At 41.0% G+C, this 14,502-nt stretch overlaps 3 protein-coding genes across 4 annotated transcripts in view; all 3 read left to right on the forward strand.

Annotated features, from left to right (window-relative positions):
- ACYP2 (acylphosphatase 2) overlaps nt 1–3,799 on the forward strand; it is a 115,396-nt gene extending 111,597 nt beyond the window's left edge. For both annotated transcript variants that reach the window (XM_049784809.1, XM_049784808.1), the window contains exon 4: nt 3,372–3,799. In XM_049784809.1, the coding sequence (XP_049640766.1) occupies nt 3,372–3,486 (115 nt within the window). In that variant the 3' untranslated portion in view covers nt 3,487–3,799. The remainder of the gene's footprint in view (nt 1–3,371) is intronic.
- ERLEC1 (endoplasmic reticulum lectin 1) overlaps nt 1–14,502 on the forward strand; it is a 548,089-nt gene that overhangs the window by 304,387 nt on the left and 229,200 nt on the right.
- The window catches only part of C12H2orf73 (chromosome 12 C2orf73 homolog), a 29,860-nt gene continuing 21,138 nt past the window's right edge, over nt 5,781–14,502 (forward strand). Inside the window, exons 1-3 of the mRNA XM_049784558.1 lie at nt 5,781–5,841; nt 10,405–10,612; nt 10,707–10,757. Coding sequence (XP_049640515.1) covers nt 5,781–5,841; nt 10,405–10,612; nt 10,707–10,757 — 320 coding nt within the window. The remainder of the gene's footprint in view (nt 5,842–10,404; nt 10,613–10,706; nt 10,758–14,502) is intronic.

A 14,502-nucleotide genomic window follows, 5' to 3' on the forward strand; every position in this document is an offset into this window, starting at 1 on the left:
AAGTTCAGTGGGTGCCACATGCCTAGCTACCCCTGATAGGGTAGGGTTTAAAGACATATATAAACAGTCTTGTCCTATCAGATGTTGGGGATACAGTAGAAGTGTGACCAACCCAACCTGCTTAGAAACTGGCTTCTAACATGGAGGCCTAAGAACCAGTCCCAAGGCAGCCATCATTCTAAGCTATCACTGTCATGATGCTGAGACCCTCTTTGGGGTCTTCTGAGAAGGATCATTGGGAAGGGAGGGTCTCATCTGGCCTCCATGCTGACTACCCAGGCCATAAATGTGTGGCCTTTAGGGGGACTAAATGGTAAATATGAGCCATCTGTAGGGAATAATCCCAGAGAGGGCAGTGAGGGTCCTGGGACACCTCTAGTGGTGAGTGCTTGAAAAGGAATAGACAACAGAATAGTTAATTTCTTAATGATTTCCCCCCCTTTGGTCATTAGCAATGTGTGTGTGTGTGTGTGTTTAATGCCAAGAAGGCCAGAAAAAGGCTTCACAGTAATCCATGCAAGATCACAACCCTTTAATTTTATAGACAATTGTTTTTACAGCTGTGCATGATCCTCAGACATGGGGTAATGCAGCCAGGATAGAATTCCTATATTATTACTTTATAATTGTTAAAGGCACCCAGCTTAGTGTAAAGGAACAAAATAGGCCTTCTTAGACACTAGTTTCATTTTTAAAATCGCTGCATGAAGCATCTACCAAAAAAATGAAGGGAGGACATCAAGTAATATAGCTTGCCTATAGAATCCTCCAGTTTTTTTTAAAATTTTATTTTTATTAATTAAATCTTCTAATTTTTGTTTTTGAAAGCCTTTAGCAGGATTATGTTTCTTAAATTAAAATACCTGGTACATGCACACAAAACAGATTTACAGCAGAAATATTAGGTTTCTGTTTCTTTCAAGGAAATATAATTCACCATTCTACTCATCTGTATTTATTGAGTCTGCTAAACTTATAGGTAAATGCACTGGCCTCATGACTGGATAAATATTGTTTGCTTGTGTTTCTTTCTCTTCATAAATAATGTAGCAATCTTTTGAAACACCTGTAAGTAACCAAAATGTGGCTAGATAGCCTAAGATAAAGAGTCACAGGAAATGATACTCTCAGTAATAAGACTGAGAATTAATGGAATTCAAAAAGATATATGAATAGTTTAACCAGGAATTCCATTTTAAAGAAGAATCTGACATTACTAAGGCAATTCTGTAGGTCTCTGACTACAATATTATTGAAAATCCCTAGTTTCTCACATACAGTTTGAACACATATTATAAAGCACTTTGTTTAAGCAACTTGAACAGGGACCAGGGAGACAGTACAGAGGTCAAGGCATTGGACCTTATGTGTGGCCTCAGTTTGGTGTTGGCCCAACATACGATCCCCTGAGCATCACCACCCCCATAATAATAAAATTATTAGAACAAATTGCACTATAAGCTTATCAAGAAATATTCACTTTTTGTATTGGGAAATGTTCCCAAGCAGTGCAAGAATCCAGAGACTGAACCAAAAGGATAACATGCAGCTCACATGGCGTCATTCTTGCACTCTCTCTATTGCCCCCATTTCCTGATAGTTAAATTCAAAGTTTAATGAGGATAGAAACATCAACAAAAAATAGAAAATGGTTGCTTTTGACGACAAGATTTAATGTCAGTCCTTGCAAATGTTAACATTTAAAAAGGGATTTCAAGGAACTGAGCAAAACTATTCTAAAATTGAGTGTTGACTGCTAGAGTCAAATCAGGACATTTAGAAATAGAAGTGTAAGGGGGGCCTGGGATTCAGCTCAGGGGACAGACTGTGTGGCTGAGTTGGTTCCTTGGCACGGCAAATACAAACCCCCTGGTCATCTCAACAACAGTGGGGAACATTTTAAAAAAGAAATAAAATAATGAATGGGAACCAGGTAGGATTTCTGGACATGGACATACGTCCTAAAGCTATGATAATGAAATAGTTTGGAACTGGCTAGAAAAAGACTTGGGCCATGTACATGGATTTGGTATAGAGTAATAGTTGTGTTTGGTAAAATCACACACACACACACACACACACACACACACACACACACACACACACACACACACGCATACATCCCTATGGGATGCTGGGAATCAAACCCAGGTTGGCTGTGAGCAAGGCAAACACCCTACCCGCTGTGGTATTGCTCCAGCCACATATACTCTTGATAGTTATATCTTTACTCCATCTAACATTGTAATTGACAGTTGTGAGATGACTACATATGCTAATACCCAGATATACACATAACTTTGGAGAAATGAAGAAAAAGAATCATTGAGATAACAGCCAACATCTGTATAAAACAGATTAGTCATGAGGCTTAGTATTCAACTGATTATTAGTAGATAAAAAAGATTCTGAAAAAATCCTCTGCAGTGTTGTTTACGGTGTCAACAATAGACCTGATTTACATAGGAAGCATCTCATGTGAGTTCAGAAATGCGTAAGTGATGGGGCCAGAGTGATAATACACAATTAAGGCACTTGCTTTGTATTTGATTAACTCGTTTGATCCCTGCATTCCTTGAGCACTACCAGGAGTGATTCCTGAATGTAGAGCCAGGAGTAACCCCTGAGCATCACCAGGTGTGACCTAAAAAAAAAACAAAAAAAACACCTCTGGGGCAAGAGTGATAGCACAGTGGGGAGGGTGTTTGCCTTGCACACAGCTGACCCAGGTTTGATCCCTGCATCCCAAATAGTCTCTCTAGCACCACCAGGAGTAATTCCTGAGTGCAGAGCCAGGAGTAACAGCTGAACACAATTGGGTGTGGCCCAAAACCAACAAAACCCCAATTCAAAACAAAACAAAAACAAAAAAACTCCAAAAAGAACAAAAACAAAAATACACAAGTTAGACAGGGATATTACTAATAAATTAAGAAAAACATATGTGGTAACAAAGGATACTTAGTTAAGAAAAGATATTCATCTAATGCCTATGAAAACATCTATTTCATATTTTGTACTTCCACTCCATATATTTCTGAATAAAGACAAATATTAATTCTTTTTATTTATTAGCCTCTTTATACAAATATTTTGTTCTTTTATATACAAGAACTAGAAAAAATGACAATGTTTTAAGAAGGGGGAAAGTGAAAAGCTGAAAAGCTCTAGTTTTCTTAGAATTAAATGATTTTTTTGCCACACCCATCAGTATTCACAGATTGCTGCTGGCAGGGCTTAAACCCCAATTGATTGTGTTCAGGGCAAGCACCTGCCTTCCATTCTCTCTCCAGTCCCCTTATTCCAAAAACACTTAAGCTAGTCCACAAATACTCTATAAACTAATTTCTTTTCTATCTTTTATTTTACAGGAAGACATGGCTGAGCAAAGTTGGGAGTCCTAGTTCTCGCATTGACCGTGCAGACTTTTCTGATGAAAAAACCATCTCCAAACTTGAATACTCTAATTTTAGTATTCGACACTAATAGAAGAGAAGTAACCATTATAATGCTTATCTACAAAATTGCCATCATTTTAAATTAGTATAGATTTGATAAATCAGTATATTCTGGCAACTTAGTAGAAGATGGAAAAAAAGACACTTTCTGTTCTGAAAGCTACATTATGTTACTAAAAGTGTCTGTCAGAAAGAACTTTATTCTAGGACTTAATGAGCAAAGAGTTAGCAATCTAAAATTAAAATGTCATCCAAGTATTGAGTTGCATATATTTTGTCTTATAGAATCATTGATATTATAACATGTTCATTGGCTAGATATAAAATAAAATTAATTTAAAATTATTTTTATGTGTTGTTGTCTGAACTGAATTCTAAAATCTTCTGAAAAGGTCTTTACTGACATTGGGTCATATGATAATCAAACAAGAATCTTGGGGGACACTAGGATCAGATGCAGGACCCCATACATATACAGTCTATTACTGCACTACATCCTGCTCCCCCAAGGGAATAATTCTTTTAATTTTGGTGAGGTGGAATCATGATTCAGTATTTTATTTGTAGCTCCTGCATTATTCTGAACTGAGCAGCGAGATTCATATCAACTCTTCACCATGTGAGAAAAGAAACAGAGTCTAAAATATGCTACCCTCTGTGCAGTTGATCATTTGGAGATTTCACATGGAAATAATCAAGCAATAGGATATTTTCAGAGGAAGGTTCACTTCTGAACCATATGGATGTGATCATTTGATGCTTTCCAAATGCTTTATCACAGTGGAATTTTTCAAGGAGACAAAATTTCATGTAGAACCAAAAAGCAGAAAACCCCATAGGAATGGAGTTCTTGGAGCTTTGGTCTTCCTTGACATTCTGTCTCCATCCTTCTTGAACTATTTTAGAAATATTGGCTGGGAACCACCATTTTATCAGTGAAATAAATTTATATTTCATGATTTAAAAAAAAAAAACAGGCCTTGCTCTCTGCATGATTAGAATTGGAAAAAGGATATGGACAAAGGCTGACTGCTGACTTGAAGGTTTTCTCTAGGGGATCACTCTGAGCTCAGTGAATCAAAGACTACACAGAATCAGTGAGCAAGGAAGATCACAGGGCCTGAGCAACGTGCATATTCTCGGGTCCTTCCACATTAAATTTTTTAACTTTATTTTTATTTATTAATTGATTGGTTTTTGGGCCACACCCAGTGTGGTTACTCCTGGCTCTGCACTCAGAAATCGCCCCTGGCAGGCTGGGGGACAATATGGGATGCTGGGAATTGAACCAGGTCTTTCCCAGGTTGGCCGCATGCTAGGCAAATGCCCTACCACTATGCTATCTCTTTGCTTTTTTATAGAACTTCTAGTGAAGTCCAGTCCTCCTGGGAACCACTTGGGAGGTACCCCCAAAATCATTAAGTCAAGAAATCTCATAGTAAGACTGCTGGTTAGGATAGATCCGCCCCAGTGAGGCTTGTTTTGTTGTTTTTATTTTAGGGGCACTCCTAGCAATGCTTATGGGACCATGAGATGATGGGGATTGGAACTGGGCTCTTACCTGCAAAGCATGTTTTCAGGCCTGAAAGATAGTACAGTGGGAAAAGTGTATGGCCAACCCAAGTTGGAATCCCCAGCAGTGCAGATGGTCCTCTGAGTACCCAGAAATTATCCCTGCACATAGCCAGGTGCAACCCAAAATGCATTAGTGAGAAAGAAATAAAAAAAAAGGGAAAAATAAGATAGGAAGGACGGAGGAAGGAAGAGGGGGAGGAAAGAAATTAGGGAGGGAGGAAAGGAAAGAGGGAGGAGGTCAGGAAGAAAGGAAGAGGGAAGGATGGAAAGAAGGAAGGAAGGAGGGAAGGAAGGAAGGAAAAGAGGCAAGGAGGGAAGGAGGGAAGAAAAGAAGGAAGGAGGAAAAATAGGAAGGAAAGAGAGAAGATAGAAAGGATGGACAGATAGACAGGTAGACGTCCTTTAGACTCCAGGAAGCTGCATACCTTTATTAAAAACATTTCCCAGAAACATCAGTTTATCTCTTCAACAGCATGGGGTGAAGGGTGATTGATCCCTCGAAAGAGTCCAGTGAGTCATTGGAGAAAATACATGGAGAATGAAAAAAGTACACAGGTAGATGGATGTGGTCTGGGCCTGGGCTGACTCAGGCTCTGGAAGTTCCCACTATGGGCCCCAGTCCTCTTGTGCCTCCTGCCTGCCAGACAGCTACTTGTCTTTCTGTCTGCAGCACAAATTAGGACATGGTCAAGCTCTGCAACTCGGGTGTCATTTCCAGTCATCACAACCACAACCATAACCAGGATTATGGAGAACTGGCGGAGGTTTGAAAATGCCTCTGCAAGACAGGCGACACACACGCATGTGGGTAAAGACAGATGACAGGACAGGGCACAGAGAGATGGGGGAGAAGACAGTCACTGGAATTGCAAAATGTTTGTCTCTAACTATCAAAAGGTTGTTTGATTAAAATTTATATTACTTAATGTTGTTTTAGGGCCAGATAGAGCGGCAGCTGACCAAGTTCTGTCTCCAATATTCCATATTCCTCCCCATCAGCTCCCCTCTGAGTGTAGAGCTAGAGTAACCTGAGTATGGCCAGTTGTAGTTCCAAAAACATTTTTTTGGCTTTATGTATGTATTTCTTTAGCAAGCATGTATTCCTTTAAAAAGGGGGAAAACTTACTAGATAAAACATATAACTCAGTTTCTAAGATCTAAATTTGAAATGGTAATGTCTATTTTTTATTTAGAATTCAACTCAGTAGTCTAAAATTAGGAAATAAGTTATCAACAAAGTTTTGCCATGGAAATCTGATTTATCGAAATCATTTTCAAGTTATTGTGTTAAAATACAATCAGTCACTTTTTTACAACAGTAATTTGTCTGTTGTGTGGCGGATCTAGTAGAATGGGTCACTTAAAAAATATCAACACCAGGAGCCAGAGAGAAAGCACAGCAGTAAGACGTTTGTTTGCCTTGCATGGAGAAGGACATTGGTTCTAATCCTGGCATCTCATTTGGTCCCCTGAGCCTGCTGGGGGCAATTTCTGAGTGTAGAGTCAGGAGTAACCCCTGAGTGCTGATGGGTGTGACCCAAAAACAAACAAACAAATAAAATATATCAACGCCAGTTAAATGTTGAAATTTCCAGTTATTTGTCTAATTTATATTACATAATATAAATCAGTGGTTCTCAAACTATGGCCTGTGGGCCACATATTGTATTTGTATCTGTTTTGTTTCTTCATTGCAAAATAAGATATATGCAGTGTGCATAAGAATTCGTTCATAAGTTTTGTTTTTACTATAGTCAGACCCTCCAATGGTCTGAGGGACAGTGAACTGGCCCCCTGTTTAAAAAGTTTGAGGACCCCTGATATAAATAAACAGACACAACTATGCCTGAGTATATTATTATTAAAATTTAAACATTTTAAATTAGAATAATTTTAAATTATTTTAATATTGTAGAAAATAAAATCAGTTAAATGAACCTAACCTGAGATAAATATAAAACATTTCTGTGAGGTTTTTTTAGAAAATTAAGGGACTATAGTACAACTTTTTTTTTTCATAGTACAACTTTGTGACCTGATCAGTTTGTGATCCCTTTCCCATCTCTCCTTCATATCAAATGCTTGACTTTAACAACAATAACTTTGCTTACTGAGCCCAATCAGCGTTTATAACATGCAGCCCGAACCATCTTTTTGAGGCATCAGCATTCTGGGGTTTAAGCTGGAGCTTAACTAGCATTTTAAAACGAAAGTCTGTGCTACATTCATTGTATTGTTTTAGCCATTGTTGGAAAACAGAAGGGCATCCCTTATTTTTAAGATCAGCAATAGGAAAACTTGTTGTTCAGAACTGTCAGTCCCTCTGACTTCACAGATTCAACAGTGTGTAAATGTAGGGATGGCTGCAGGCTTGTCATGATGACTGAGGACTAATTGGCATTCTTCCTAGTAATCCTTAGGTCTGGTTAGCTACATTAAAAAAATAACCACTTGTCTTTTATTCAAAGATGAGACCTGAGTTTTTGATATGATATGTGAATGATTAAATTTGACTGTTTGTTTGGTTTGGTTTTTGGGCCACATCCGGTGACGCTCAGGGGTTACTCCTGGCTCTGAGCTCAGAAATTGCTCCTGGCAGGCTTAGGCAACCATATGGGATGCCAGGGATAGAACCTGGGTCCATGCATGGTTGGCTGCATGCAAGGCAACTACTGCCCTACTGCTGTTGTTATCACTCTGGCCCCAGAAGGATTAAATTTGAAAAGGTTACTTTGAGCTATGACAAAAGAAAAATGTATCGGTGCAAAACTCTTTTTCAGATTCTAATGTCCTTTGGCTTTAAGAGCTGGTTACTTTTCAGATGCCCACAATTTGACTGGGAAACAAGACACTCATAAACACATATCTAGAGGAAAATTCCAAAATAATAAACAAGTGAAGGTTTGGGGCATGGCTGAAAGATAAGATTTTGACACCTGATGGGAATGTGAAACATTAGTGGCCTCACACTAAGTTCTCTTGTCCATGGGCTCTGGGGAAAATGTCCCCTCAGCAAACAATCAGACATACTTTTCATTTTTTCCCTAGTAGTAAGTTTCATTCCCTCCAGCCTGCAAACTTCTTCCAATAGACCCTTAGCCTTGGGTTGTTCCTTCTTTGCTGTGTGACCTGGATCCTCCCCAGGACTCTGCAAGATGCAGTGTTCTTGGCTTAGTTGGCCTCACATTCCTTTGCAGAAATGCCCCTTGCCAGTGTGGTAGAGAAGTGTCTGATATAAAGTCATCCAAGAAATGAATAAGTTTTTAGCTAAAGTTGATATTCTGAGGAGAGGAACAGAAAAAAGGAGATCTAAGGGATCTTAATTTCTAAATTACCAGAATGCCAGCACTCCCAGGGACCATTCTGTCCTTGTCCTGTCATTAGGGACACTAAATTCACTCTTTTGTCCTGCCACCTCTTCCTGAGGAAGGCAATTCACAGAGACTTAGCATTAGCTTCCTCTTCCATGCACAACCTTTTATTTATTTATTTATTTTGGTTTTGGGGTCACATCCAGCAGTGCTCAGGGGTTACTCCTGGCTCCACACTCAGAAATTGCTCCTGGCAGGCTCAGGGGACCATATTGGATGCTGGGATTTGAACCAATGACCTTCTGCATGGAAGGCAAATGCCTTACCTCCATGCTATCTCTCCAGCCCCACCTTTTTTTATTTTGCACAACAATAAAAACCCAAAAAAGATGGGAGTGCCATTGACTTGTGTGATAGTCTGCTAGGTGGGTCTGTTTGGAGAATGATGTTACCAGTCTGGTTTTGCAGTGTTGGTGGGTTGTGGTATAAAGGAATCCTGAAAATGTCTGCTCCTGCATCTGCAGAAACAGTAAGGCTATTCCTCAACAAAGCAAGAACAAAGTGTTCATGAGACCTGGTAATTCTTTTTTTTTTTTTTTTTTTTTTTGGTTTTTGGGCCACACCCGTTTGATGCTCAGGGGTTACTCCTGGCTATGTGCTCAGAAATCGCCCCTGGCTTGGGGGAACCATATGGGACGCCGGGGGATCGAACCGCTGTCCTTCCTTAGCTAGCGCTTGCAAGGCAGACACCTTACCTCCAGCGCCACCTACCCGGCCCCAAGAGACCTGGTGATTCTAATATGTGGCACCGGCTCCAGGAACATGAAACAATCAAGGCAAAGCTGTGTTCATATAACTCCAAGTACAATAGCCAAGATGTTGAAATAACCCAACCAATGTGCTATAAACACACAATGAAAAACTATGCAACTATAAGGGAAAATGAAATCAGATGTTTTGCTACAATTTGGACTGTGGGTATCTTGTTCAAGGGAAATATTAAAAGGATTAAATTCCAACTGGTCTGTCTACCACATCTACAGAAAGAGAAATACAACAGCAAACAGTCCCAAAAGATGACAAAGTTGACTCGGGATCCCCAAACTGAGACTGCCAACGGGGTAAGGGTAGAGGGTGAAGGTTGAGGTGCAGGACAAGAGGAATTAGAGAAACTTGATGTGGCCGAGGGGCCTAGTGGTGCTGAGTACAACTTATATATCAAAACTATAAATGCTAACAGTATTCTAGTGTGTCAATTCACCTACAACAAAAATGAAAATGAAATGTTGGATTTTAAAAGGACTTTGGGTCCCACACCCTCTGGTGTTCAGGAGCTAGCCCTGCCCCTGTGCTTGTAGTTCATTCCTGGGAGTGCTCCAGGGACTCTGCCTCTTAACTGGGAATCACCAAGGGAAACGGAAACACAGTAGCAGCCTCCCTGATTGTGACCCTGGCTTCCAAAGGCTCACACATCCGAGAGGGAGGGAGGGAGGGAGAGAAAGAGAGAGGGAGGGAAGGAGAGAGAGAGAGAGGGAGGGAAGGAAGGAGAGAGAGAGGAAGAGAGAGGAGAGAGAGAGAGGAGAGAGACAGAGAGAGAGAGACAGAGAGAGAGAGAGAAGATTTACTAAGAATCTTTTCCTGTCATCCAAGGGAATGCATGCCAGTTTACCATGACATTTGGCGCTGGAGGTGGAAATTTGAAAGTCATTGCAAAGTGAGGTAAGACATTCCAGACAGTAGCCAGAAGGTGGATGCAAGTCTTCAACTTCTCCCTCCTGGTACCCCGGGGCTGGGCTAGGAGGATGCTCAGAATCCTGCTACTGCCGGGCTTCCTGGGGTCCAATACCAGGTGGTGTCCAGAAGCAGGTCTGGCCCTGCAGTGCAAATTCCCTGCAGCCATCCTGCACTTCAGAACCACGCCAGGCTCGGAAACAGCAGCATTGCAAGCTTAAATGTGTGTGTGTGTGTGTGTGTGTGTGTGTGTGTGTGTGTGTGTGTGTCCCTGAGCCTGCGCGCTCAGACCATGCCCCCAGCAACGCCCTGAAGATGCTGTTGCCTAGCAACGAGCATCACAGTAGTGGACCGTCCGCGCGCCTCTGCCGGCGGGCTCGACCTGCTCGGTCTCGGGTCCGAACTTGACGCCCTCGGGTCGGGCCGCAGCAGCACATGGACGGAGAAGACCCGCAGCAGTGAGTGTCGGGCTTGGGATGTGTCCCCTCTGCCTGTTCTGCCCGCACAACGCACCCCGCGGGCTCCAGCACGGACCCCGTTTCCCTGGCACACCTTGCACCAGGCTCCTGGGCACACCCCGGGGTCCTCCACCCACTCCTCTCACCCCATACCCGCGTGTTTCTGCTGCTAGGTTGCCTGGACTTCTCCTGGACCCGTCAAAAGTGTCTGTGAAATGTAAAATGTGAGATACACAAAGTGGTTCATGACTGAGTTTCAGCCAGACAGAGAGTTTCCAACACCCTTCACCAGTGCATTTTTCCCTCCATCAGTGTCCCCAATTTTCCTCCCGCCCTTCTTCACTGCCTGCCTCTGATGCAAACATTTTTCCTGTCTTCTTTCTCTTTTTTTCTGCATTCCCTTTAGATATTGTGGTTTGCACTATTGTTACCTAAAGGGTTTCATGAATGAATACTTTCCCCTCCTTTCAGCACCCAATTCTTGTCCAGAGTGATCGTTTCCAACTCTCATGGTCATAGTGGTCCCTTCTCTGCCCTAACTGCACTCTCCCACTCTTTGTGGCAAGCTTCCTACCATGAATTGGTCCTCCCAGAGCTTTGTCTCTATTGTTTTCTGGTACTGTTACCATATTATATATGTTTTAAAATATCTAACATATGAGTGCCATTATTCTATGTTTATCCCTTTCCCTCTGACTCATTTCACTGAGCATAATAATATTTGTATCCATTCATGTATAAGCAAATTTCATGACTTCAATTTTCCTAACAAACAGCTGTGTAATATTCCAATGTGTCACAGTACCATAGTTTCTTTAGCCATTCATCTGTTTTCTGGTACTTGATGTTTTTATTTTTCTCTAGATTCTGGCTATGTGAATAGTCCTGTGATGAACATAGGAGTGCAGAGGGCTTTTCTGGGCCTCTTTATTCCTAGAAATGGTATTGCTCTGTCATATTTCTAGTTTTTTTTTTTTTTTTTGTGGTTTTTGGGTCACACCCGGCAGTGCTCAGGGGTTTTTCCTGGCTTCGTGCTCAGAAATTGCTCCTGGCAGGCACGGGGGGACCATATGGGATGCCGGGATTCGAACCGATGACCTCCTGCATGAAAGGTAAACGCCTTACCTCCATGCTATCTCTCCGGCCCCATATTTCTAGTTTTGTATTTTTTTTTTTTAGTAATATCCATACTGCTTTCCAAAAAGGCTGGACCAGTCTGCATTCCTCCCAGCGGTGAATGAGAGTCCTTTATCTCTACATTTGCACCAGCACTGGTTAATCTTGTTCTTTGTGATGTGTGCCAGTCTCTGTGGTTTGATTTTGATTTTGCATCTCCCTGATGATTAGTGATGTGAAACATTTTCTCATGTGCCTTTGGCCAGGCTGTGTTAAATTTTTATTTTTTATTTATTTATTTATTTTGATTTTTGGGCCACACCCGGCGGTGCTCAGGGGTTACTTCTGGCTGTCTGCTCAGAAATAGCTCCTGGCAGGCACGGGGCACCATATGGGACACCGGGATTCGAACCAACCACCTTTGGTCCTGGATCGGCTGCTTGCAAGGCAAACACCGCTGTACTATCTCTCCGGGCCCAAATTTTTATTTTTAATCAGTCCTGGATCCTCAGTACCTCAAACAGTGCTAGAAACATGACTCATTAAGGCCTTGTGGAAAGAATGTATGTTGCCCTTCATACCACAGTTCAGAGGCAGAGCTGGTGAGATGCTTAGTGTTTCAACTCTTCTCATGTTTCAGAGCCCAGTAATGTTTTTGGTTGTCTTCCTACTAGAAGAGAGGATTACAGAATTATATTTTATGCAAATGCATCGATTTGTAGCTTCTCACAATATAAATACTTAAGTAAATGCACAGGTGTACAGATAGGCAAGTTTTCTTTCTTTCTTTCTTTTGGTGGTGGTGGGGGAGGCCTGTAATGCTCAAGGCCTACTTCTGACTCTGTACTGAAGGATCACCGTAGACAGGTGGTTTGGGGGACCATATAGAGTGCTGGGGGTCACATTTGGAATAGCTATGTGCAAGGTAAACAATCTCCTCACCCTTCATACTATTGCTCTCCCTGTTCCCAATTATTTTCTGTCAAATAAGTACATGTTGATTCCAGCACCTGTTTAAGCAGGGGAAAATGCCTAAAGGCTACAAAGAGGAATCAGTTATGGCCTTTAAATCTGTATATATCTGGAAAGGTAAGACAAAAAACGTTTTTGAGGTTATTCACATTTTACCAGTGATCTGTTCTTCCAAATCCTGCAAAAGACAATTTTTGTTGGGATGTAGACAACAAGCATCCAAGGGTATGAATATTGTATATTGGAGTAAGAGCTGGAGTACATACAGTTAAAGTAAATCCAGAGAAAAATAATTCTGGAAAATTTACCAATATATAAATAAATATTATTTATCAATTTATCACAGAGATCAGGATTTGTGTTTGGAGGCTGGGTCCATCACCATGAATAAACCGTTTATAATTATTTTAATAGAACTAATTAGTAAAATGCATTGGTGGTGCCTAACCAAAAATTAATAAAGAAGGGGTGTGACAAGACATATAAACTAGAAATTGTACTAAGTGCAATGAAAGTCATGAATAAAGTATTAAAACAGTCCATTTGGGGCAGGGAGAATCCAGTAAACTTCTCAGAGGAAATAGGTAGCTTTCAAAACAACAGTGAACTAAGAGAGAGTGCTGTGCGGGAAGCCAGGCAGAGCCCTCCAGGCTGAGCCCACAAATATTCTGTGGGGAACAAGCCAAAAAGGAGGCAGGCTGGCCCTCTTGAAGCTTGAGTATGCTCAGGGCCCCACAGGACCTTTCAGCTAAGCGGAGGAAGAGAGTTTATGGAATTTATAGTGGGGAGCCCTCTGGAGTCTACAGAAAAACAACAGAGGGGAGGAACTTCACTGGCTGGACATAAACTAAGAATTGTATTTTAGGGGCCACATAGAAAGCAAAATAGAACTAGCTACTGTCTCCAGAAATTTCTAATAACATTCTCTCATCTTCATCCATGGGTCAGGGTATTGAATTTATAAGATTCTGTGTAAAAAAAAGTGTTCACATTCATATATATTTTGTTCTTAAATTTTCAAATACACAAAAATCTAAAATACCACATTTTGAAATGTCATGTATTATTTAAAAGGAGAAAAAAGCTATAAATTACTTTCTTGTAAACATGCTTTGCTAAAATAATCATTTAAATTTTTATATCAGTGTAGCTTTATTTATTTATTTATTTATTTATTATTTGTTTTTTGGCCCCACCCAGAGGCTCTCAGGGGTTACTCCTGGCTATGCACTCAGAAATCACTCCTGATAAACTCTGGACCATATGGGATGACAGGATTGAACCCAGGTCTGCCATATGCAAGGCAAACGCCCTACCTGCTGTACTATATCTCCAGCCCAAGTATAGTTATTAGAAGTAAAAACTGCTGGTATGGAGGGAATTGTCCTGATTGTTTCTCCAGGGATGTTTTCTTAGAAAGATAAATAATAGGGGCCAGAGAGTCAGTACAGCATATAAGGAGCTTGCCTTGCATATCCTGATCTAAATTCTATTTCTGGGATGCCCATATATGTCTGCAGAGCACCACAAGCCAGGAGTAAACTTCGAAAATTACAAGGTTGGTCCTTGAAACAAGTCAAGATAATAACTAATAGGTATCATTTTTTTTCTATTACAAACTTGCCAGATGAATCTTTAAAACTACCTTGTCCAGGGCTGGAACATAAAATACAGAGGGGAAGGCACTTGTCTTGCACGTGGCTGACCTGGGTTCAATCCCTGACACCTCATATGGCTCCCTCTGAGACCTGTCAGGAGTTACCCTGAGCACAGATGGGATACCAGGAACCAAACCAAGTCAGTCATGTGTAAGGCAAATGCCCAACCTGCTGTGCTTTTGCTCCAGTTACATACCTTTCCAATTTTATTAGCATATACCAC

The sequence above is a fragment of the Suncus etruscus genome, chromosome 12 (assembly GCF_024139225.1).
Source record: "Suncus etruscus isolate mSunEtr1 chromosome 12, mSunEtr1.pri.cur, whole genome shotgun sequence".
NCBI classification, from domain to species: Eukaryota; Metazoa; Chordata; class Mammalia; order Eulipotyphla; family Soricidae; genus Suncus; species Suncus etruscus.